A 23,377-nucleotide genomic window follows, 5' to 3' on the forward strand; every position below is an offset into this window, starting at 1 on the left:
GCAACATGATGAGCAGCCTGCAGTGTTTATGTCCTTACTGTGATTTTCATTCTGACCTCCGTATTGAATATTTTTAATATAATTTTGCAGGTATCTCAGTCTTGAGATAAAACCCGCCACTCTCAAAGAAGGAATATATAGCTTGAATAATCAGCACACAGAGATCTCTCATTATGGTACATTTTAATAAAGAATAATAGTGACCACAATATCAAACAAGACTATATGGAGGATACAAGAAATTAAAAGACTGTCATAATTTCAACTTTAATAATCCTGCAGAAAAAGGCATCAAGATCCATCTGCCTTGTTAACATGATCTAAATACTAGATCTGTGGATCCTACCACGTGTCTCATGACAAACAGCAGCACAAAACCATTTCATTCCGTTTAAATAAAATAAAGAGGTTTATGAAACTTCAGCACCCTATGCAAAGAAAAAAGAAGAGTAAACCATCTAGTGAGTCCAGTAGCAATTATTGGACATTTATAGGCATAGTAGGACAGAGTATAGTTAGCCATGCTTTCCTGAGAGAAGTAGTTTTTTTTTTCCTTATTGAAAACATTTTTAAGCGAGTCTTCGTGTAGACAATGTCCATTGTGAATAACATAAAAACTGATGTAGATTTCTAGGCACTTGAAAAACGTGCGCTCTGTATTGCTAATGTTTCGCTTCTGGACAGGGTCCATCAGAGTTAGCATGGGCTGAGGAGGGGGCTGTACACACTCAGTAGTAGGAGGAGTAAGTGGAGGATCGGGGACTGGAGTAGGAGGAGTCGGCGGAGGCAACGGGCAGGAGGAGGAGACCGGTAGTGCGGTCCTTCTGACAGCGCGCCATGGCTTCCTTGTAGTTGATCTTTTGCTTGGTGATGGGGTCCACGACGTCCTTGGCATAGCAGGACTCGTCCTGGAGCTCCTTTGCCATGGCGCTGTCGATCAGCTTCTGATTGACGGCTTCCGTTACGCTGATACGGCCTGCCCGCTTGGGGTCCACCAGCCCTCCCGTCAGGTACTGCACCTCCATGTAGCGCATGGCGTTGTCCTTGGACATCCAGCCCTTCTGCACGGCCTCGCCCACAGAGAGGCGCGCCTTTGTCATGGGATCCTCCACCCCAGTGAAGGCCTTCTGGGCGTTGAGAAGCCTATTCACACTGGTGGTGTCGATGAAGCCGCGCTCGGCTGCCTTGTGCACGGAGTAGCGGTCCTTGTTCGCGATGTCGACGATGCCCCCTGTGGCCGCCTGCGCCTCCAGCAACTTCTGCCCCGTGTTGGGGTCAATCAGCTTCCGGGTCATGGCGCTACGGATGGACATGCGGCTTTTGGTGGTGGTGTCAATCGCTCCAGAGATGGGATAGTTCTCATCGCCGCCAAGCACATTCAAGCTGCTGCTTGTGAAGGAGGACCTCTGTGCAGAGAGGGGGGTATTGAGAAGGGGCTGTTTCTTGGTTTCGCCAGCAACCAGCAGGGCGAACTCTGAGATGGGAATCTTGCCCTCCCTGTAGAGCTGCACCTCCATTGGGGTCACCTTCTTGTCTCTCAGGGCGTCCTTGATGGAGTACTGCTTGCCACTCTTGCGGTCCTGCAGCACGGAGGTCTCCCCATCGGGCCCTGTAGTGGTGACCTCCTCCCAGTTGCACTCCAGCTGCTGCAGTTGGATGTACTGATTGCGGTCAATCAGGCCAAGCATGTAGGCATCATAGGGTGACATGTCTTTGCCTGTTTCTGGGTCTAGAATGGTGATTTTGGTGGAGAGATTGGTCTCTCTCATCTGGGTCTCACTGTTCTTGGCGTCTTCTTTCCTCAGAGACTCCTGCAGCTCCCTCAGCGTGATCTCCCGCTTGTTCAGTTTGTCCTTTTCATCCAGGATTTCCTTTTCCAGACGCTTGACGTCGGTATCCATCTTGATGCTCTTCTGACGACTCATCTGGGTCCTCTCGCTCATCAGCTTGGACTGCTGCTGGAAGCTGATGCTGATGTGCTGCCTCTCAGACTCCAGCGTCCTCAGCTCCCGGATCATTTTCTCCTTGTCCCTCAGGAGGGAGTCCTTAGTCTGGATGAGGAGGGTCTCCTCCTGGGAAGTGTTGGTTCTCGCTCCTTGGAGACGGTTGAGTTTCTCGGTGAGCCGCCGGATCTCATCCTCCAGGTCCCGCCGGGCATTTCTCTCCTGGTTCACCTGGTCCCTGAGGCGGGAGCGCTCACCCTCCAGCATTTTGTCCTTCTCCACCCGGATCACTTCTTTATAGACCGTCTTCTCAACGGACCTGTCTCTCTGCAGTATCTCCAGCTTGAGGGTGATGTTTCTGATTTCCCTCTCTAGGCGCATGATTTCATTCCTCTGCTTGTCCAGGTCTGTCCGAAGGCCACTGGTCACGGCTTCCAGTTTGGGGTCCCTCTCCACCTTCAGGACCTCCTCCATGATGATCTTCTCCTCAATGGGTGGTGGGGCGGTCTCGAGCTCGTTGATTCGGGATTTGACCTGCCTGAGCTCCATCTCTACGGCGATCTTCTTCTGTCTCTCATCCTGCTGCTGCAGAAGCTTCTCCTTTTCCTCCACAAGGGCCATTAGCTGCTGTACTTCCAACTCCAGCTGCCGTCTGGACTTCACCTCTTCATCCAGTTCCTTGCTCAGCTTCTCGTGCTCCATTATCTGCCTGGGATCCTTCTGCAGACGTACAAGTTCCTGCACCACCACTTTTTCCTCGGGCTTCTGCCTCTCCAGAACAATGTACTTGTTCTGCAGGTCAAAGACCATTTCCTCCATTGTTCTGCGACGCTGGACTTCCTCGCGCAACTCCCTGTTGAGCCGGTTGGCTTCCTTTTCCAGAAGAGGGTCATTCTCATACTTGATCACCTCCTTGGTGACCAGCTTGGTCTCCACCTTGGATTTCTCTACTTTCCACTCATCCCTCTCCTTGCGCAGGAGCTGCAGCTGGAGCTGGGTGTTGTTGTAGGTGTTCTGCAGCTGTGTCACCTGCTCATTCAGCCTGCTCAACTCCCGGATGAGCTCTGGGCTTCTCTCCTCTTTTATCACCTCTTGGGTCACCTCCTTCAGCTCCACTTTGGGCTTCTGGGACCGCAGGGCTTGGAGGTCCACCAAGATAATGCTGATTTCCTTCTCTATGTCTGCACGTCGCCTGCTGGAGTCCTGCAGCTCCTTTCTCAGACGCACCAGTTCAACTTCCGTCTCTGGATCTACTCTGTAGATTTCATTGATTATTTCCTTGATCTCCACCTTGGGTTTTGTTTGGTCCACCTGATTGTAGCGGAGCTGAAGCTTTGAAATCTCCGCAAAAAGGTTGTTATTCATGCTCCTCTCTTCCTCTATGAGGGTGCGGATTTTCTTGGACTCATTGATGAGCTCTGGGTCCTGCTCAACCTTCTTCACCTCTTTGGTGATGATCTTTGGCTGCACTGTGGGGATAATCCTCTCCAGCGTGTTGATCTGGCTCCTGATGTTAAAGATCTCATCGTTGAGAGATTTGCATCTCTGGCTTTCGTTTGAGATTTCATTCTCAAAGCTTCTGACCGCCCTCAGCATCTCAGGATTCTTCTCTACCTTCACCACTTCCTTTTTCACCACCTTTTCCTTGACAATAGGCTGCTTCTTCTCCAGGATGGAGATGTCCGTTCTGATGTGAACAATATCAGTCTCTTTCAGTCGCACCTCCTCCTTCATCCTACGAATGTCATCTCTCAGCCTGCTTGCCTCGATGTCCAGCTGGGGATCTTTCTCAATTTCGGTCACTTCCTTGGTCAGGAGCTTGGGCTGGATGGTTTTCAGCTCCTGCTCCACGCTGATGATCTTCTTGTTGGCCACCTCAATCTCAGTCTGGGTTATGGCCCTGCGGGAGCTCTCGTCTTGGACCCTGCTCCTCAGAGACACAAGCTCGCTCTCCAGCTTTGGGTCTCGGTAGTACTGCACCACTTCTTTCTCCTCCAACCTCTCCACGCCCCTTCTGCTCTTCAGGGACATCATCCTCTTCATGCAGTTGTCCAGGTCCATCTCCACACGGGTACGCCTGGAAGTCTCTTCGGCCAGGATGCTCTTGAGGTTATCTGTCTCCACCATGCTCTTCTGCTGTAGCTGCTGCTGCACGACTACCTGGCTCACTTTGTCTTCATTCTGTCAGCAGGAGATGAGAGATAGGAGTCAGAGTCTGTCCTTGATTCTGTTCACTTACACATTTTAATACAGGGAAAAGACAAATAGAAGGTTCTCAAACTGGGGGAACAGAAGGACTGAAAATGGAATTCTCTTCTTCAACTGAATGTAAAGGTATAGAACTGTCCTATTTATACTACATTGAATTTTCTCATTAAGCGCAGCAAGCGAAGGATATGATTTCAAAGCAAATTAGTGAGAAAAACATGCACACAAGCTATTTCTATATTATTAATTCTATGTTATCAGTGTAAAATGTTTGGAATTGCTTCCCTTCCATTTTGCATTGATAACTTTATTGATATGTGCTCATAGCAGCAGTGCTTTCCCTTACACAAAGTATTTCACCTTAAAAACAAAACGAGTAGAGATCTCTGGTCTCAAGAAAGAGGTCCTTCGTTTTTGTGATGAAGCCAAGCATGTTCAGATAGTCCCTGTGAGAGCAATGTGACCTACCTGAGCGATGATGTTCTTAGCGAAACCCATCTGGTTCAGCATCTGTTCATTCTCTGCGCTCACCTCAGCGTACCGGTTCACCAGGGCCTTTTCCTGTAACACAGTCGCGCCGTCAGCTCAGACAGCTCTGGTTACTGATTAAAACACTGATTATTGCCCCAAGCTTCAAAAAACAAAACAACTTTTTTAACCTTGCAGGATTGGGTAACTAGCAGACAACTGCACAGATAGCTGCAAGGGTTTCAAGTTCTCCAATTCCAGGTTGTAATCATCACCATCATCATGGTTGCTGGAGATAGTGGACAACAGTCGTATCCTACTTAACCTGCAACAGATGTCAAGGAAGTGCCTCCTTTTTGATGACTTAATGTGAATATTTCTGCATCTGCTATAAGCTTAAACAAAAATAGCTTGTTTTAGCTTAGTTTAATAGCCGAAACAAAAATAATTTCAGTTCTGTCCTTGGGATTTCCCAGAACAGGTGTGCACGTGCAGTGCGTCCAGCTCACCTCTCTCTGCACCGCATCTGCCAGGGAGGAAGCTTGCAGCCTCTTCGCATCTGTGATTCCCACAGTGGAGTCCAGAGTGCCACGGTACTTGTCGGAATTCGTCTCGTATTCCTGTCAAAGTGGGCAAAATCAGGAAATCAGATAGGGAGCTCAGTACCTAACAAGCCGAAATCTTTTATGTGACACACGTTTTACTTCATCAGCAGGCAGCTAGAGTTCCACTGCATTCACCAAATATGGGAAATATGTCTCACATCTACTATATCTAATTTAATTACAGTTTCAGGTCATTAGAGATTTTCGAGGTGGAGAATATCTGATCAGGAGGGGGCTGCAAGCCTCCATTCATTCAAGGTTTGTTGTCAGTTGCAGCATGCCTGACAACCAAATATGCACGTGCACAAGTCATTTCAATCCACAGAGCCTGGTGGAATACCTCAAAAGCAGAAAAATGCACATAAATGTGAAGATGTTTTATTGTATACATATTCTATAATAAGGGGTGTTCTTCAGACCTTTATGCACATTTTTATACGATAAAAAATGTAAAAACATAACTGTTGCAAGGGCAATATAGGAGTCGAAGATATTGCTTCCGCTTATACATAGTTTTATGATTTTTTTTATGGCGCAGAAGCACTGTCTTCTTTCATGAAGTCATGCTGGTCTCTTACACTGAGGACGCTCTGCAGGTCGTTGGACAGATCCACAACGCGATTGACGTCATCGCCTTTCCTCCTGATGTCCTCCACCACTCTCTGCAAGGCAAAGACCCTTGGTGAACACATGATTTCTTGACATCTGCACAGGTCACAATGACCCCTAGCTGAGTAAACAAGTGATGTTAATCAACTGGTCATACATGCACGTGGGTTTAATGACCCAGTCCTTCATTACACTACATCAATCCCAGCAACCCTAGTGTGTAATAAGCAGCACACCTTCTCATTCTGGTACCCCATAGGCTAGAGCACTCCAGCACCCACAATTCCATCTCCCATGACCCCCCACACAATCTCACCTTCTGGGAGCTCTGCTTGGCGTTGACCTGGGAGAGGCTGTCACCGGGGCTTATCCTGTTGTTTGGCAGACTGTTCAGGAAGGAGTTCAGTGATTGGGTGGTGCCCGTGAATGCCTGGTTCTTATTGGCGGCCTCCTGCATGAGATTCTCCCTGAAAGAGTTCAGGCGAGCGGAACAGCCAATCAGAAACGGGAGACAGCAAGAGGGGTTGTCCGGGCAGGGGGGGTTGGGAGGGGGGGAGAGCTCACCTCTGCAGCAGCTGGCTGTTGACGCTGGCGTAGCGGTTCTTGAGCCGCTGCACCTCGGCCTCCTGGCGGCGGATGTCGGGGCAGTACTCCTGGTAGCCCTTCTGCAGGGAGCTGCACAGCTGCTCCGTCGTCTCCAGGTCCCGGCTCAGCTTCTGCAGCTCGTCCTGCTTCCCGGCCAGCTCCTTCTGCATCCGCTGTAGAATGACGTGGAAAAGACTGAGCGCACCGAGCAGGGCTGCAGCTGGGGAAATCGACGGCTTCCACAGGGCAAATGATTTGCCCGGGCAGTTTGCAAATCTCTAATTCCATACAGAGGCTGCAGGCCCCAGGACTGGTGTAACAGTGTTATACTGACCATCCCAATCCTGTTTAAAAAGACTGACGGAGGCCCTGCTCCGAGCTGACCTCAGTGAAAGTTAAGTGATGGCAGCTGTAGCTGGGGGTGCCCCGCCGGCTGCTCTGCCCACCTGGAGGTCCTGGGTGTGCGTCTGGATGGCATTGGGTGTGTCTGGCACACCTGTGTCCTTAGCCAGCCGGCTCTCGAATCCAGCGATAATCCCATCCACTTTCTTAATCTGGTTCTCCAGTTCCATGGAAGCATTGGCCCTTAGAGAGAGACAGAGGTCAGGCTCAGCTGATTGCTTGTACGCTGTCCAACAGCGCAGGTGTATTGTGCAGTATATCAGTATGCCACCGTCCCAGCATTTCGACTTTTATTATGATTGTATCGACCGATGAGCCAAGTCCTGCATTTGTTGCTTTTTTGAAATCCCGATGATTGTTTTAAAATAAGCATTGCTTTCAGCTGCATGCTATTTTAAAACTTTGCAGAAACAAACGGGTGAAGAGGGGTAAAATGTATGGGAAAAGGGGTACCTAAGGCTTTCACGTCCTGATGTAACCCTTACAGTACAAATTCGATCCCCGGCTGCCAGCACACTCTGTCTCTGCCTGCAGGCAGGCAGGAGGGTAAGGGCTCGGCTTACTTCCTGGTGTAGAGGTCGCAGAGGGCAGCGATGTCGTCCTGCTTGTTCTTGGCGTTGCTGAGCTTGAGGGGCAGTGGGGATGGGGCGGGGCCGCTGGGCTGCTGGGCCAGCAGGGGCTGCACCTCCCTCTGCGCGGCTGCCCTCTCCTTCTCCAGGTCCTGCAGGGCCTTGGCTGCTCGCTGGGTGGACAGACAGCACAGGACGTCAAGCTGTGAGGGCTCAGCAGGGTCCAGCAGGGCCCAGTGCAGCCCTGACCACAGCTCACAGCAAAGCCAGGAGCAGCAAGGCCAAGACGAAAAGCCAGTATTGCTGCAATAGTCACAGTGTGGAGCCGACTTACGTCTAAGTAAAGAAATATTCAGCTTACACAGCCTTATGTAAGGAAAGTGAACTTAGTGGAGCTCCTTCCTATTGGAAATGAGGAATTGGATCAATAGAATTCTTTCAAGCGAGCTCCCCCGAACTCAGTGTCATGTCGAATGTTATGAAAGTGCATTGTAAACCGCTGTTGTGTGAGCTTTTGTTGTTAATTTTGTCACGCTCTCTGTAATGCCCCGGCATGAAGGACAAATACATGCAAGTCGTGTCTTCCGTGCACTTGCGGTGCGGACAGAGAGAAAGGGCACACGTTCTGCACAGTACGGGCCAGATTCGGAGGGGGGCAGCCGTTGACACTCGACGGAATGAGCTGGGGGGAGCCACCGTGTGGTCTGAAGGGACCGGGCGGCCCCAGGGCCGGGCCCTGCGACAGGAGGGGCCCTCACCTCCTGCTCCTTCAGCCTGTTGGCCAGGTCCTGCGAGGGGGAGCTTCGGTCCAGGGGTGTCCGCAGGCGCCTCAGGATGTCCTTCTCTGTCTGCGCCAGCTCCTTGTCCATCTGCTCGAGGCTGGCAGACAGCTGCTTCACCTTGGGGTCTTCAGGGGTGCTGGACACAAGCCCTGCAGCAGGCCCACATGGGAATCCTTTAGTGTATCACACAGCCCAGTGCTGCCCCTCTGGGCCTCGGAAAGCCTGCAGTTTCAGTATCTTTAACTCGCTCAGTGCTTTCAGACAATAGCCCACAATCTGGGCACTCAGGAAATCCCCAGAACTTCCCGTCCAGCCTGCCCCATACCCGCCCCGTACATCCCCCGATGTAACTGGCCGTGTTTAGGGCCGCTCACCTGATCTCTGCGGCCGGACCCCCTCCAGCGTCTGGCTCTTCAGGGAGCTCTGCAGAGCCGCCCTCTTCTTCTTCAGCTCAGCCAGCTCAACGCCCAGCCTGCACAGCGAGCACACGGGTCACACCGGAGCCGCGACGCGGGACGTCCGCACGCTAACGAACCCAAGGGCCACGAGCCTGATGGCCTGGCTGGGTTCAGGTTCGGGGCTTTGCGTTTCTCTGTTGTATAGTGTGCTGTTAGTGTTATGTGTTGTGTCTGTTGTGTAGCACACTTCAAGAGAAGATGAAAGCTCTTTGGGATCTGATCTTTCGCCACAGCGTGGATCTTGAGAGACTGTGGGTGCCAGGCCTGTCTCTTTCTCACCTAAACTCAGGTTCAAGTACGTTCTTCCACTGTGCAACCCTTTTGTGTCTTTGTCTGGCCCCGTGCTGTTTGTTGTGTGTTTTTTGCTCTGGGGGTGGTGAGGGGACGCAGGAAAAAGTGCGGTTTTATATTTTGTCATCTGGTTTAGTGGAAACGTGGAAACGTGGTTTACTACAGCAGGTGTCTGTGAAGGACCTTCTTTTCATAGTGTGTGAAACCCACCCAACCCAGCCCAGCCCTGTCCAGCACAGCCCAGCGCAGCCCAACCCAGCCCAGCCCAACCGAGCCCAGTCCAGCCCAGCGCAGCCCAGCGCAGCCCAGCGCAGCCCAGTCCAGTCCAGTCCAGTCCAGTCCAGTCCAGCCCAGCCCAGCCCAGCCCAGCCCAGCCCAATCCATTCCAATCCAGCCCAGCCCAGCCCAGTCCTGTCCAGTCCAGCCCAGCCCAGCCCAGCCCAGCCCAGCCCCTCACTCACCGGTCCACTTTGTCGATGGCTTCGTGGTCCGGGGGAGGAATGAGGAAGCAGACCCCTGGCAGGGTCTTGGTCTGTCCGTTGCTGGACTGGAGCACCCAGTTCTCGGCACTGGAGTTGTCCTTCAGGGTGCACTTCTCGTCGCGGGTCACTGACGCCTGGCAGGGTGCAGGACACGGCGGTCAGAGAGCAGACCGCTCGGCCACAGAGACCAGGCATCTCAGACACACACTCAAGCCGCGGCAGATCGGGACGGGCAGCGGAGCTCAAGGCCGCACTAACAGAACAGGTTTCACTTCATTCCTCTCTCGGGTTAGACTGTTTACAGAGAGAGAGGTGCGTGCAGGAGTGGAGAGGCCCTTAGACACTTCAGTAACTGGGACTTTCTTCACCCAGCATGCTCCAGTGGGATGCCCAGCTGTGCAATTGCACTCCGTCAGCTAAGCAAATTAATAATATATACAGCATGGGTTTAAAGGTGACCCTCTGGGGCAGCTCCGGACTCACCTCCTCCGTCTCCCAGTCGCACAGGGACTCCACGCTGGTGGGCTTGGTGGGGCTCGTGCGGCGCAGCTTGAGGGGGGCGACTTTGGTGCTGCGCTTCCTGAGGTCAGCCAGGAGCTGATCGCTCTGCTGCACCGTCTTCTCCTCGGTCTGGGGCGCAGAGAGACAGAGAGAGAGAGCTGACACAGGCGCGGGGCGCCGGGGGGTTGGGGGGTCGGGGAGAATGGCGGGGGGGGTGAAACAGCAGATTTCCCCAGGAAATCCCAAGGAATCTGCTCCCTGTAGGTTGTTCCAGACTCCCTCTATGTCAAGAAATTTCTCCCTATCTACAGACTTAAAAGCATCTCCCCACTTCAACTTCAACTAGTGGGACTGCTGATCCTGAAGCAGGCAGTAGGGTAGGCTTTGTTGCTAGTTAGTTCCTTTCTGGACAGATATTCGCTCCCTGGATGGGGAAACCCCAGCCCTGCCCGGCCTCACCTCCAGCAGCAGCTGCATCTCCGAGTTGGTCTTGTTGCTGAGGGCCTTGGGGTCCAGGCTGGCGTTGAGCTTCTTCAGGGACCCCGACAGGGTGTCAACATCGTCCTGGTACTGAGGAGCACGGAAAACAGACACAGTGGCTCAGGAGGAGGTTTTTTCTTTGCCTTTTTAGATGGGAGCGGGGCTGGTTCAGGCGGAATGCTGAGGTCTGGGTTTGCTCTTTATCAGTGCAATGATCTCTTTTTTTTCTTTGTTACCTTTCTGTAATCCTCCACATTGTCCAGGTGAGTCTCCTGGCAGATGCAGAGGTTCAGGAAACTCTGCCACTCGTTCCTCACAGCGTCTCTGTGAGCCTGTAAGAGACACATGGATACTGTCAGGACTGCTGAGCTGGACTCAAAGGGAGTGCACAGGGAGGAATCATGAGCAATGACATTAACAATGCTAACATGCAATGCCTATTCAAACTCAGACAGCAGTAGCCCGTGCTCTCCCTGGATTAAAATGCAGTGCAGTTCTCCCAAGAACCTGCTAGCAGGAGCTCCGATCAACAAGGAAAAAGGCCGGCTTCCAAAATGCAAATCAGTCAGCAGGCAGGTTTGTTAGCTCCTGCCAGTGATCTCCACCAATTACAAAGAAACAACCACAACACTGACTTTAAGAATAACTGTAGCCTCACCGCAGTAATCAGGCATCCGTAGTCTGCCAAGGTTTAGATTATTATTTAAACCCCAGCTTAATGTATATCTCTGTCTTAAGGACAGTTCCTACTTAACGGCTCCTTTTAAACTAGGTTTCCTCTCAGTGCTTTTCCCTGGGCTCTGACCTGGATGGTGGGGCTGGCCGGGTGCTTCATCTCGATGAGCCTGTCCCCGTCGTCCTGCAGCTTGTTCACCTCACTCTCGTGGGCCAGCAGGCTGTTGTTCTTGAAGTTCTGGTGGAGGACAGAAAGACGCCGGCAGAGGGAGTCAGCGACACCTCCTGGCCCCTGGGAATGGTCATGCTGTGGCCCTGAGACCTGCTGCACGTCATCACATCATCTCCCCCTCCTCTCCTCCCCCCCACTCTCACCTCGTACTGCCGGCGGATGTCGGAGGGGTCCGTCAGGCGGTCGCTCCAGTCCTGCTTGAGGATCTTCTCCTGCTGCTCGTTCAGGTAGACCAGCTCCTTGGTGCAGCCCTGCATGTAGTCGTACAGGCTGCCCAGGTAGTGCCGCCGCCACTTGGAGTTTTCCTGCAGGAGAAGGCAGGAGAGGCGGAGCACACGTCAGCCTGGCAGAGCTACAGTATGTCAGACCCTTTTCTCAGAGAACCACGCGACACGTGTAAAACAGGCCAGAGATTTCTTTATTTTAATAAAGAAAGGAGGACAGACGCAGTTAACAGTTTGACCTCGTCTATTACTCACTTTCCTAAGGACAGCAACAGAGCTTTTATTTTCTGAGATGAGCGAAATTTCCATACAAAAACATACATTTTTGTGATTGGTCAGTAACAGTATGTTATATATAAGGTGTAAACAAGGTCAAAAAGTTAAGCAGTTAGGTCAGCCTTGGGCAAATAACCAAAACCCTAATAAGCTAAGAGCTCTGTTCCCTTTCATGTTGCTAAGTCAAGCAGCAGGTATATGAGTTACACCTCAAGAGACCTTGGAATAACTTAGGCCTGCCGGGAATGCACAAAACAGTAAAACAGTTCTTGAGGACTTCATTGTTAACTCCTAACAGGCGTAGGTTCCTTCAAGTGTCTTAGCCAAGGAAGAAGGACACTTTCATCATATGTGTGGTTTTCCACATTTCTAGCATTTTTTTGCTGTACTCGCTTTAAAAATGAAAATAAATGGTTTAGCCGTTCATGAAGCTTAAGAACTCACCAGGAGATTCTGGTATTGCTTCTGAATAGCTGCCAACTCCTCCTGAAATACCAAACACATGATCAAGAGAAAATACTTTGGGATCCTCTGTAATTTGTAGAGTCCTAGTGCTTCATTAACTGGTTGTCACTCTGTGCAGTGGGCTAATCCTCTTGATGTGATTATATATAATTCCCTTCCCAGTGCTGGGATATACTATTGTTTTCTATCACTCCCACCGGATTTACTCGTAGCGCAAAGGCATCTCATGTGTTTGCACTTCAGGCGACCATAATAAAGCCTGTATTCTGTAATATATACTGCATTCATAATTCAGTTTTCACAGAGTTGAGGACAACAACGCTCTGAATACAAGTTTGTTTCAAAGAGATATTAATAATCTCATGTATTGTCTTCTTGTTTGGATTTGCACTTATGAAAGCACCCACTCTGGTGTGAGTCAGGTTTTCCCACAGCCAAGACCCCTGCAGGAAACAGAACCCTCATTTTCCTGGTTGTGCCACCCAGTTCAGATGCAGGTCACTGCTAGCGCATCTTGAGGGAAGAAGCTGTGTGTTCTTAATGCTGTGTGCTTTTCACCCTATTGCATGACGATAAGGAGCGGTCATGGCTCTGGACTTGTAGCCGGTTCAACTCCTGGGGGTGGGAAACTGCTGTGATACTTTCGAGCAAAGGATTTCACTCAGCCTGTTTTAGTAAATTACCCGACTTTGCACAAAAACAAAGTTAATGATAAAATAAAAATCTTGCACAGTGCAGTGTCATTATCACCCAGCAGGGGGCAATGTCAGCCTTACCGGAGAGCTGGTGCTATTACCGTCCAGCTGGGGGCCATATGCTTCGATCTCTTTGTGCAGGATGTTATGGGAGGCAATTTGTTTCTCCAGCTCTGGCATCCCGGGGCCATATTCCTCTATGTTGACCTGCCTCTGGACAAACAACACACACAGTAGGAGTCAGCAGGAGAGGCTCAGGATTCCCCAGGAAGTGGGAGGAGGGGGTCAAAGGTCAGAGGTCAACCGTGCTGTGTGAGTTTTTACCAATCAAGTCAAGGAATGACGGAGACGGACATCTCGCCGACACAGAGGCGCGCAGAACCAACCTGTTTCTGATTGAGGATCTGCACCCAGCCAATTTTGGGTGAGAGACCGATCTCTTTCTTGGCCTCGTACACCTCGCGGTAGAACTTGCAGTCGGCGGACCAGCGGTCGTGGAGGTTGCTGACACTGCGTGAGAGAGGACAGCGCGCGGGAGAGTCAGGCCTGAGGAGGCTGGAAACTTGAATCATTCCCCCAAGCTGGCGCACGAGAAGGGCATTATGAGGGATGCACTGGCAGGGGAAGTGTTACGCCAGGCCAGCGGTGAAATGTCCGTATCCCTCCGGCCCCCCTCTCTAGCAGAAGGGAGTGTGGCCCGCGGGGGACTCACTCGCTCTCGATCTCGCTGGCCTGCGGGTGCTTCAGCTTCTTGGCCCTGTCCACGTCCAGGAACAGGTCCTTCAGCAGGCCCTCCGCCTCTGCCAGGTTGTCGGCGTTCTCCTTCTGGTGCTGGAAGGGGAGGCTCTTCACCTGGTTCTCCTTGTCCTGCGGGCAGAGAGAGGGGAGGCGCGGCTCAGGCGGTGGGGCCGCGTGCCGGCGTGCCTGACCGCCGCCCGTCCGCGCCCTCTCGCTGTGTGCGTCCCTCTGTGGATTTCTGAGGGAGTTGAGACAGCGGCAGTCCCAGAATTGCCCTGTTTAATACGCGTTATATCCTATGACACGCATATTCAATTATAATACGAATGAGAACAGAACATGACACAGGGCGGCAGAGCCCTGCGCTTTCCTGCAAGAGGGAAAGAGCCTCCCCTGTAACGCTACCCAGTAGAAAGGAATACCCCAGGGTGGACAGAGGCTCTTTACTTTAGCAGCCTGCTTGCTGCTTCGTTGCCGTCCCTCCCCATCAGGAGACACAGAGAGGCGTCCTGTAGGGGGAGCACGGCGCCTCCTGCACCACAGCGTCGATCCTGCAGGAGGCGCTGGTGTCACACACCCCAGGGGGGTGCAGGCTCTGGACTGCTTGCTCCTTCCCTGTCCCGGGTGGTCTGGCAGACGCGCCCTGAGACTCGGGCTGCGCCACGGAGGGTCCTTACAGGGAGCCCATGGGGGGACAGGCTGTCGGCCGTGCCTCAGTGATGCCCTGAGATTAGAGCCCCTCGTCCTTCAGCCTGAGCGGAACACTGCTGCAGGACCCAGCAGGAGCACTCTCAGAGGAGCCGAGCTTGGATCTTACCAATTTCAGCTTCTCCTCTGCAGACAGAACGTCTCTCTCCACCTGGTCGGCGCTCTTCTGCATGCGGGCGATCAGCAGCGCCAGGTCACTGGCTTGGGCCCTAGGGGGAGACAGGGAGGTGGGACGGTAACACAGTGCAGGACAGGTGGGCATCAACACTCATGCACTCGCATGACGAGGCTTGCTTATCGCCATGCGCTACAACCTCAAAACGCTGGATAAGCTTCTCACTTCTGTACTCTGAACACCTAGTTGTGTTCCCCGAGTTCTTAATTTCTGGGTCTGCCACCAACCAAGAATGACAGTCAGAGATATTGATCACCAAACATATATCGATTCCTCTAGTGTATTCTTTGAAGAAGCCAGGGTATCGGCTTCAACAACACGGCTGGTCAGCTTGTTCCACACTCCCACCACCCTGTGTGTAAAGAAGTGCCTCCAGTTCGTTCTCGATTGCAAAGGCATCGCTGCCATTCCAGCTGCTGTGGCGCAATCGCCTGAAGTGTCACGCTCCCTGCTTTTCACTACATTGGCTACTTTTGCTGTTTTTGGTTGCTACATTGAAAGTCACGCATTTCAGGACACTCCTTCAGCCAACTAAGGGAGAAAGAATGTGACTCTGGTGTGTCTGTTTAATCTAGCTACCTTCCTTGCTCTCTCTTCACAAGTGCTGTCTACCTGCTCCCTGATCTGTAAGACCAGTTTGCCAACTGAGAACAGATCCATGTATCTGGGATGTTTTTAAATATTCATTTTGTGTGCAGTCAACAGGCAGTGGCATCTCTCAAAGTAAAACACGGAGGTAGATGCCCCCCCACACATTTCTATCCTAAAAGAGAAGGCTGTTGTTGACACCAAGTTCCAAACAAAATGGAAAGCAGGCAGCGAAGCTCAGGAAAGAGCCGTATTAAATTCTCTCAGCTCTCTGAGCCACAGGCCTGGGAAAGTGGGACACCCTCTCAGCTGCTGCCTGGGGCTCTTTGCCTGCTGTAAAAACACACCGGGATTAGGAGTTAAATGCTACCAGTGTGTTGCCACCCTTCCCAAAAAGAAAAGGAGTTCTGGCTTCCTCTTAATCCCATGACCCTTGAAGATTACACCCAGTGTAATCCTGAAAGCTCTTTATATATTCCATATGCAGAAGGGCTGTGATTGCATCGGCCCCTCTGTTCTTAATCCTTTAAAGAGCACGATTCCCAGAGCCTTTATCTTCACCTGCTAGAAGTGTCATTTTCTTTGAACCACAAAAAGAGAAATGGTTTTGAAGGCAGGCAGGAAGGCCAGAGGTATTTTACCCACTAAAACCTGAAGGAGCAGTGAATCAGTTCAGGTTTGTTTTCCACCTGCAGTTCAATGCATTTTGCCATTTGTCTTTAAAGAAAAATCAAAGTGCCTGACAACTACAACAGCAGAAGTGTTAAAGACTCGAGTTCCTCTGCAGGAAGACAAGGCTGTAGTTTAAGTCAAATGCAAAGAAGACTCTGCCTCTCAGGAGAAATGCTACAGAAACCATGTCAGGAGTCCTGGAATGTTTTAACAGTACAAATAAATTATAGTGAATTAATTTATGTAATTAAGGATGCGGCGGAAATTAACTGGAAGCTGTGGTATTTGGCTATCCTCCTACTGTGCCTGGAGTAACATATACATGCAAGTTAACCCCTAAAGCACCTTACACCTAGTAGTCATGCAGTTCTAAACCCTTTCTGAGAATCACTTCAAAAAGATGAAAAGAAGCATACAGTACACATACAAGCACATACAAACTCCCAGACCACAAAGTTAATCAGAACTAGCCCAGGCCGACGATGAAAACGAACTTTCCGTTCACTTCAAACAGGGCTCTTTGCTATGCAGAAGTGAGCTGGAACAAGACCCACTCAGTATGAGGAAATCAGAAGGGTCCGTTTCCATCCTGTCAGGCTGGCAACACACTCCACAGCACAACAAACCAACCGACACCCCTCACAGCTACAGCTGGTGGCTGCATATGACACAACTTCAGGACAGGCATACCACCCTCCACTGCGTATTTATTTCCAGTAATTGGAGTTCAATTCCAAAATCAATTCTACATTCAGTAGAGACTGGGCCGAAGTGAGAAATGTTTCAAATTTGAGTGTCGCAGGCTGGCCCCCCTCCCATCCCAGGATGCAGTAATATAATGACAGGAAGTGGTTTGTAGGAGTGCACAGGACTCAAGCTGCAGCTTGAAGGTTGCAGGTTCAAATCCCAGGTGGGGCATAGCTGCTGTATCCATGAGCAAGGCACGTCCTTCCGATTGATCTAATAAAATACCCATGTACATGAGTATAAATCCAATTGACGATGCACAAACTTATCAGTCAAACAAATTCCTAATTTCAAGGCTGACCTAACTGCTTAACTTTCTGAAGTAAAAAGGCTCTGCAATTATTCAACTCTAGAGCTGTGTTTTGCTCTAAGATAAGATCAGATCACTTTATTGGCCATATACAATTTCTTGTATTAGGAATTTGTCTTTTCGCATACCCCAACTTGCTCTCTTTTAACTTCGTCATTAAAGTAGTTGGACGATTATCACTGTGTAACCGGCCATCAGATGTCTAAGTAGATTGTTAATCAAGTACAGCTGTTCCTTGTTTCTCACACAAATGCGTAGACATTTTCATACAAATGAATGCTCTTAGCAGTCTCTTTGGCAGCTTCCTGCCTACCCCTTGCTAAAAGGCACACGTACTGAAATCCAATTCAGTTAGGCTGCATGTGTCAGTGTGCTTGTTTAGCCTTGAATATTTAACAGTTTTCACAGACAGATCGATGCACAGACACTTAAAGGTTAAGATGCTTGTACAGTCAGGATCCTCCGTCTCATTGAGCAGGTTTTTTGAGCGGGCCAAAGAATCATTCTTCTGGTCTTTGCTCCACAGGAAGTGTCTGGCACATCTGAAGCTGCACGTTTTTCTTTCTGCCAAAGAGCACAACTTGGAAGTGCAGTGGTCAGGTTGAGGGGTGTACAAGCCTCGACCAGATGACCACACCTGTCTCACCGATGGACACCCCAAGTCAGGGTCCGAGGGGAACATGTGCAAAGTACGTCACGCATGTGCTACTTGTGACCACACTTACTGCTGACTGTAGGAAGGCCTGGAGTGCAGAACAAGCCAGAAATTAAAGAGACAAAGCAACGAGAATCATGGCGATGAGATCCATAACCTTCAAGAGTCACTTGCTGCTTTTTCTACAATATTGGTACACCTTTCAAAAACCTGGAAGACCATTATAAGACCTGTTTTGCTGTATATGAGTTAGCACTGACGATTTCCAATTCTGTTGCACATAATGCAGTGTATTTAAACATTCAGATTCAGCAAGCAGACAGCACAATCTTAGCTCTGATTTTGTCATTGTTGAAGATGTAACACATAATCAAACAGAAATAATTCTTCATTAACCTTTGCCCAGGCTTGTGGGTTTTGATTACACTGAAAAGCCAATCAGAAACACTATTTGTCTGTGTTCTGCCCCAGCATGTTGTGCAACTTTCTCAAACCTGTTTATTGTGGGGACACACCTAGCTGTGAAACTGTGCCATGCGTTTATGTGTGATATTGAACATATTATCAAGGTAAAACTGTACCTACAAAACAGCTAAAAACACTGGGGTTGTATTTTGACCTCAGCTTATTCCCATTTTATGACAACTATGTGGTCACCACATGGATTGTGTGAAAGGGCTTCTGAAGAGCTGTGTTAAGCTGTATTAGTGCTACAGGTGCTCAGTGCTTGAGGTGCATCAGGCAATCTGCCCCAGGGCAGCCAGGGGCCACAGCCTGGGAGAGCCGGAATGGATCAGTGGCGTCTGGAAGCAGGCTGGGCTGGTTGGAGGAGTTCCTCCCTGCACTGTTTCAGTGGCAAACAACAACAACAATTAGTCGTCCCTCCTCTCTGCCTCACTGTTCCACTGACACCTACACCCTGTGTGCCTCCCCCCACCTTCACTCGCACACACTCACAGTCTCACACAGTCTCACACGCACTCTCTCGCACACACCCACTCGCACACACACACAGTCTCACACGCACAGTCTCACACGCACTCTCGCACACACCCACAGTCTCACACACACACTCACTCGCACTCGCACACACACAGTCTCACACAGTCTCACATGCACTCTCTCGCACACACCCACAGTCTCACACACACACACACACACACACAGTCTCACACAGTCTCACATGCACTCTCTCGCACACACCCACAGTCTCACACACACACAGTCTCACACACACACACTCGCACACGCAGGCTCTTCATTTCCACCCTTCAGTCCATAGGAAACCCCAGGGGCCTGGGATTAATACACACAAGACTGCGCTCAGGGACCTGGGACCTCGGCACTCCAGTTCTCCCCTCACACAGAGGCCTCCTGCCTCCTCTCCTCCTGAATGCGGGTTACTGCCATCGAGCTCCCCCTACGCACAACCATTCGCGAGGCTGTAATTAGCTTTGATTCGATTTGTGAGTCATGATCAATCAGCCTCAGCCACCAAGCCACTGAGGAGGTGCCTCCTTGCTTTGTCATTGTGCAGTGTGTTGAGCTCATCCTTACACATCCTTATTCCTTCCGTAAATAAGATCAGAAGGATGGCTCATGGTCCGCGAGAGGAGCCATTCGGCATGTCCAGCCGGTTTGGAACCTAGTTGCTAATCCTCATCCACCTGGTGTCTTGTCCAGGGTATCGGCTTCAACAGCATGACTGGGTAAGTTGCGCCATACTCCCACAACCCTGTGCGCAAAGACAGCCTTGTGTTCTGCAAATGTGCTTTTGATTTCTTTGTCTTTGGTTGATTGCTTTACCTTGTCTGTCAAAGACGGGTCATCATTCGAAGGAGGTTTGCATGAAGCGTGGCTTTAATTTTCTGATGTACACGCACAAGTCCCGGTCAACACAGTACAGAAGATGAGGCTGCTGTACAAATGTGGTTACACCGGAGCAGAGCTAGGAGGCTATATCCTGCATCACCATATCCACAAGTGCACAGCATGGTGGCTACTGGCACCCAAAGGGGACTCACAGAGACTGCACAGGGTGACCGTGTGACAGGGGATCACTACAACAGTGTGGCATCACTCGAGACAACAGAGGCAGGAGTCCTCTCAGCTTTCCTCTCCATGATGCAAACCTCTCTCACTCTCTGCACCCAGGCTTAAAAGAGCCCAAGATCAGTTCATTTAAAAAAGTAAATAATTCACCTAAATAATCAGACAGCTGTTTTTCTCTTTTCCACCCTTGTTGAGTGTCTAATTCCGCTGTCACTAGCACGGTCACCGGTCAGGAATGGCACAGATCTGCTTCAAACATGGATGCGCACGAATGCACATTGCACGACGTTACAGATGTGCATGATTCAACTCCACAAGCAGCTCGGCTTCCTGTAACACAGTCAAGACTTGACCTTTTTTTTGTCCAGTGTGAACAATGTGAGTCTGAAAGGCTTCAGGCAGGGGACAAAGGCGAATGAGGTCAGTGAAACATCTGCGTTACCTCAGGAGAGGACAGCACGCTCCAGGTGTGGTCGCCTGCTTCCAGATTGCGCTGCCTTCTTTCCGTTTAGATTCACCCACTGCTGCCCTAGCCTGGGGCAACTACACTCACCGAAACGGCACCCGTGTCGAGCAGGGTGTCCCCCTGAACCCACACACTTCCTCCCACACACAACGCGCGGTGCGATAGAGCTGGGCACAGCTGGGCTTCACCTTAAAAAAAAACCGAACCTTGATAACTAAACTACCGAGCTGCAGAAAATCACGGCGACAACAATTGTTACAAAAATAATTTGTCACTTGGCAACTGGTCATCTTCTACAGAGGTCTCTCCCCTTACCTCAGCACAAAGCACTTTGTAATGGTTACAAACCTACATCAACACCGATAAAGTTCACAGTCAATACGGGTCTGTTACAATAGTTTGTAATCCATATAGTCTGCACTGTATTTGTTCTCTAATTCTAAGGTTACGCAACAGAAAAACATAGGAGTTTCAAACAAACCAGCACTCCCGTTTCCTGAATTAAATCAGCCAGCGCAGCTTCTGTAACAGGTAGCTGTTACAGCCTTTCCGTACCTTGACGACTGAGCTTTACCTTTGCTTTGCAACCTCACAACTCCACGCCATGAGCAATAAGTTTAAATAAAGAAGGATGGATTTCAAATCCACCTGATATTAATCTGACACAAAGACCAAGAACTGTTAATGCATTATGAAGCATAAATGTAAAAAACAGGTAGCAGGGTACCGTATTGTGAACTGTGAATAATAATTTAAAAGGGGAAACTCATAACATAAAAAAGCAAAAACACATTTTTATAACTATTGATCGAAGTCTTGAGTATATTTGTTGCGCTTTAGAGCTCAATAAGCAACAAGAAAATTTCCGCCGGGATGGACAAAAATCTTTGAAATTCCTAAACAAGGGGGTCTGAACTTTTGTCTCACTGGCGTCATTCACTTCTGACTCTTCCGAAGTAGAATTCAATTTATAGTTAAATGACGTAAAACCGCATTTGTCAAAATATATAATGTAACGTTTTGAAAGCAAGTCAGTCTCATCTTCAGATGTTACACCCCTTCGCTCTTTACTGTCCCAAATATGTCTCAAATATCTGGTAATACATTTCTAAAAATACAAAACCACAAAATCAAAGCACAAACCACAAACCTTAGAAAACCTTAGAAAACAAACAAAAAATTCCTCATAAGAAAAGATTCAAAATGATGAGCCCCAAATTGTCCAGAGAGTATTTTCTAACCTACAGTATGTACAGTGTGTATTGTCAAGGGAAAGAATAGCCAAGGGTAGGAGAAGGGTTTTGACGATCCGTGAGGAATAACCTTTTCGGATTCCAGGCAGGTACACAGATTATCACTTATCAAAAGCGTCTGGGAACACGGAGAGGACAACCAGTTCGGTACAGCTCATACCTCTGAACTTTTTCTAGGATAAATACGTCGCATACATCTATGAAAATCCCGCGGTCCGTGTGTCCGATACCGATACTACGCTTTCTTAGTGTAAATACCGCTCCTGCAGCAGAATTGACAGCGTTATCACACTCCTCAGCTGGGTGATTTTGCGATAGTCTGGGAGGGGAAGCGCGCTCCTGTTCTTTTCGGACGCGTCCAGATGGTTCGGAATACAGCTCTAAATCTTTCACAGACCCTGCCAAGATATTACTGAGCGGTGCTTTTAAAGCAACCGCCGGGTGGCCAAGTTATCGAAAGGGCAGAGGAGGAAGGAGAGACACGCATGATCTCCTCACCGCCTGTTCTTCATGGTCACCAGCAATCAGATTCGGGCGGGTTGGAGCCCAGCTCCTCGCGGACCGGAAATGAAAAGAAAACGGACCGTGGATCCCGCTGCCCCGAGGACACTCACTTGCTCATCTTGCCCGACACCTTCAAGGTGTTGCTGTCCTTTTTCTTGAACATCCTGGGGTCCTGCGTGCCTCAGTCCCTGCGCGGATCCACAGCTCGCTCTCTCCTCTGCCACTGGCTCTGCGGGTCCCGGCGAGACACTGATCTGTTAAAGCGCTCCTGCCCGGCTCCACCCTGGGAGCAGGTGTGCCGTCACTGGGACACTTATCTTGTTTCACGGGACCGGGTCAACCTGTTTCACATTCCTGTTTGCTGCTGCTGCTGCTGTGGGGTGGGTTTTTTTATTTTGCGTTCTCTCCTTTGTTTTCCAAAGCGGTGTCCCCTACAAACCGAGCGGTCAACACATGTACCCCCAAGACCCCCCCCTTCAAGACACACGTCAGTCTGTTCACACACTCTCCTTTATGCTTTCCTGTCTATTAGTGTGGTGACGTATTGAAAAGAATGGGGGAGGATACATGGATTAAATAGAATATAGCAAGCAAAACCCAGTCATGTTAATCAAATAAGAAGACAATTAAAGCAGAATTATTAAGACTCAAAGAGAAACATTAAAAAGGACACTGCATGAGAGGAAGCTATCTGAGCCATCAATAGCTAATGAATTCCAGAATTTCAATGAAAAACTGGACACAGCCTGGAAAGGAAACACATCTGTGGGCACAGTCTGGAGTACAGGGGTGCTGTAGTGCCCCCTCCTGGGCGGGGTTTGGTATGGCAGCTTTAGTGGAGGGAGAGGGTGGGGAAAGTTCACACCTGCAGGTGGAGGAGCATCACTTCTGGAGAGAAGAATAACAGCTGAAGCAGCCACTCCAGGACTATGGAACCTAAAGCCCACCTCCCCCTATTCCAAGACTTCGGAGCACACACGGAGACAGAGCACATGGACTCCTCACCTCCTGCATGTGCTACGCTCCGGTGTGGAGGAGCAGAAATCGTCTTTTCTAAAATCGGCCCTTGGAAGTTATAACTTCCTTACAAAACTCGGCAAGCACACGGACACATACAGCTTCCACATTGCTAGGTTTCTCAGACATTTAAACAATGTTTTCCGTTTTCCAAAGCCTTCATGGACTGACATCCCTTCCTTCAAAGGGAACGCATGGCTGCTTACTCTGGGGCGAGTCTAGAGAGATGCTTCCTGTCACCATGGAGACCAGGTCCATACAGGAAGTGCAGAGGCAGGCCCTGTGCTTGTGTTAGTGAGGACATACTCACTGCAAACGTCAGGAAAGATAAGAGTTCTTTCACACTACCATCCCTTAATTTATGGTAATTTGGTTAGTGAGCTTTACTTTTGTTAACAAAGGTCTTGTTTCATGGCCAGGGAAGACTCAGGGAAGTCTGCTTTTATCAGTGTGGCCACTAATCAACTAACTGATTGATTAATTAAACACAGCAGAGGGGAAAGGGAAGATCAATCTCGGCCTGCCCAGTGAGAATTCTCTTA

The 23,377-nt window shown here is 49.9% G+C and overlaps 1 protein-coding gene across 1 annotated transcript; it reads right to left on the reverse strand.

The window, feature by feature from the left end:
- Window positions 1-166: 166 nt before the first annotated feature.
- evpla (envoplakin a) lies at window positions 167-22,079 on the reverse strand. Its single transcript, XM_006635469.3, has 22 exons — window positions 21,929-22,079; window positions 14,506-14,605; window positions 13,663-13,817; window positions 13,337-13,460; window positions 13,032-13,163; window positions 12,235-12,276; window positions 11,434-11,595; window positions 11,189-11,296; window positions 10,620-10,715; window positions 10,363-10,473; window positions 9,886-10,032; window positions 9,382-9,536; window positions 8,546-8,643; window positions 8,148-8,320; window positions 7,384-7,562; window positions 6,865-7,003; window positions 6,398-6,591; window positions 6,150-6,300; window positions 5,803-5,886; window positions 5,129-5,239; window positions 4,620-4,712; window positions 167-4,124 (listed from the first exon to the last, which is right to left on the reverse strand). The coding sequence occupies exons 1-22, from the start codon at window positions 21,979-21,981 to the stop codon at window positions 729-731; spliced, it is 6,003 nt and encodes a 2,000-aa protein (XP_006635532.2). The 5' UTR covers window positions 21,982-22,079; the 3' UTR covers window positions 167-728.
- Between the last annotated feature and the right edge of the window lie 1,298 nt (window positions 22,080-23,377).

The sequence above is a fragment of the Lepisosteus oculatus genome, chromosome 9 (assembly GCF_040954835.1).
Source record: "Lepisosteus oculatus isolate fLepOcu1 chromosome 9, fLepOcu1.hap2, whole genome shotgun sequence".
Lineage (NCBI taxonomy): Eukaryota > Metazoa > Chordata > Actinopteri > Semionotiformes > Lepisosteidae > Lepisosteus > Lepisosteus oculatus.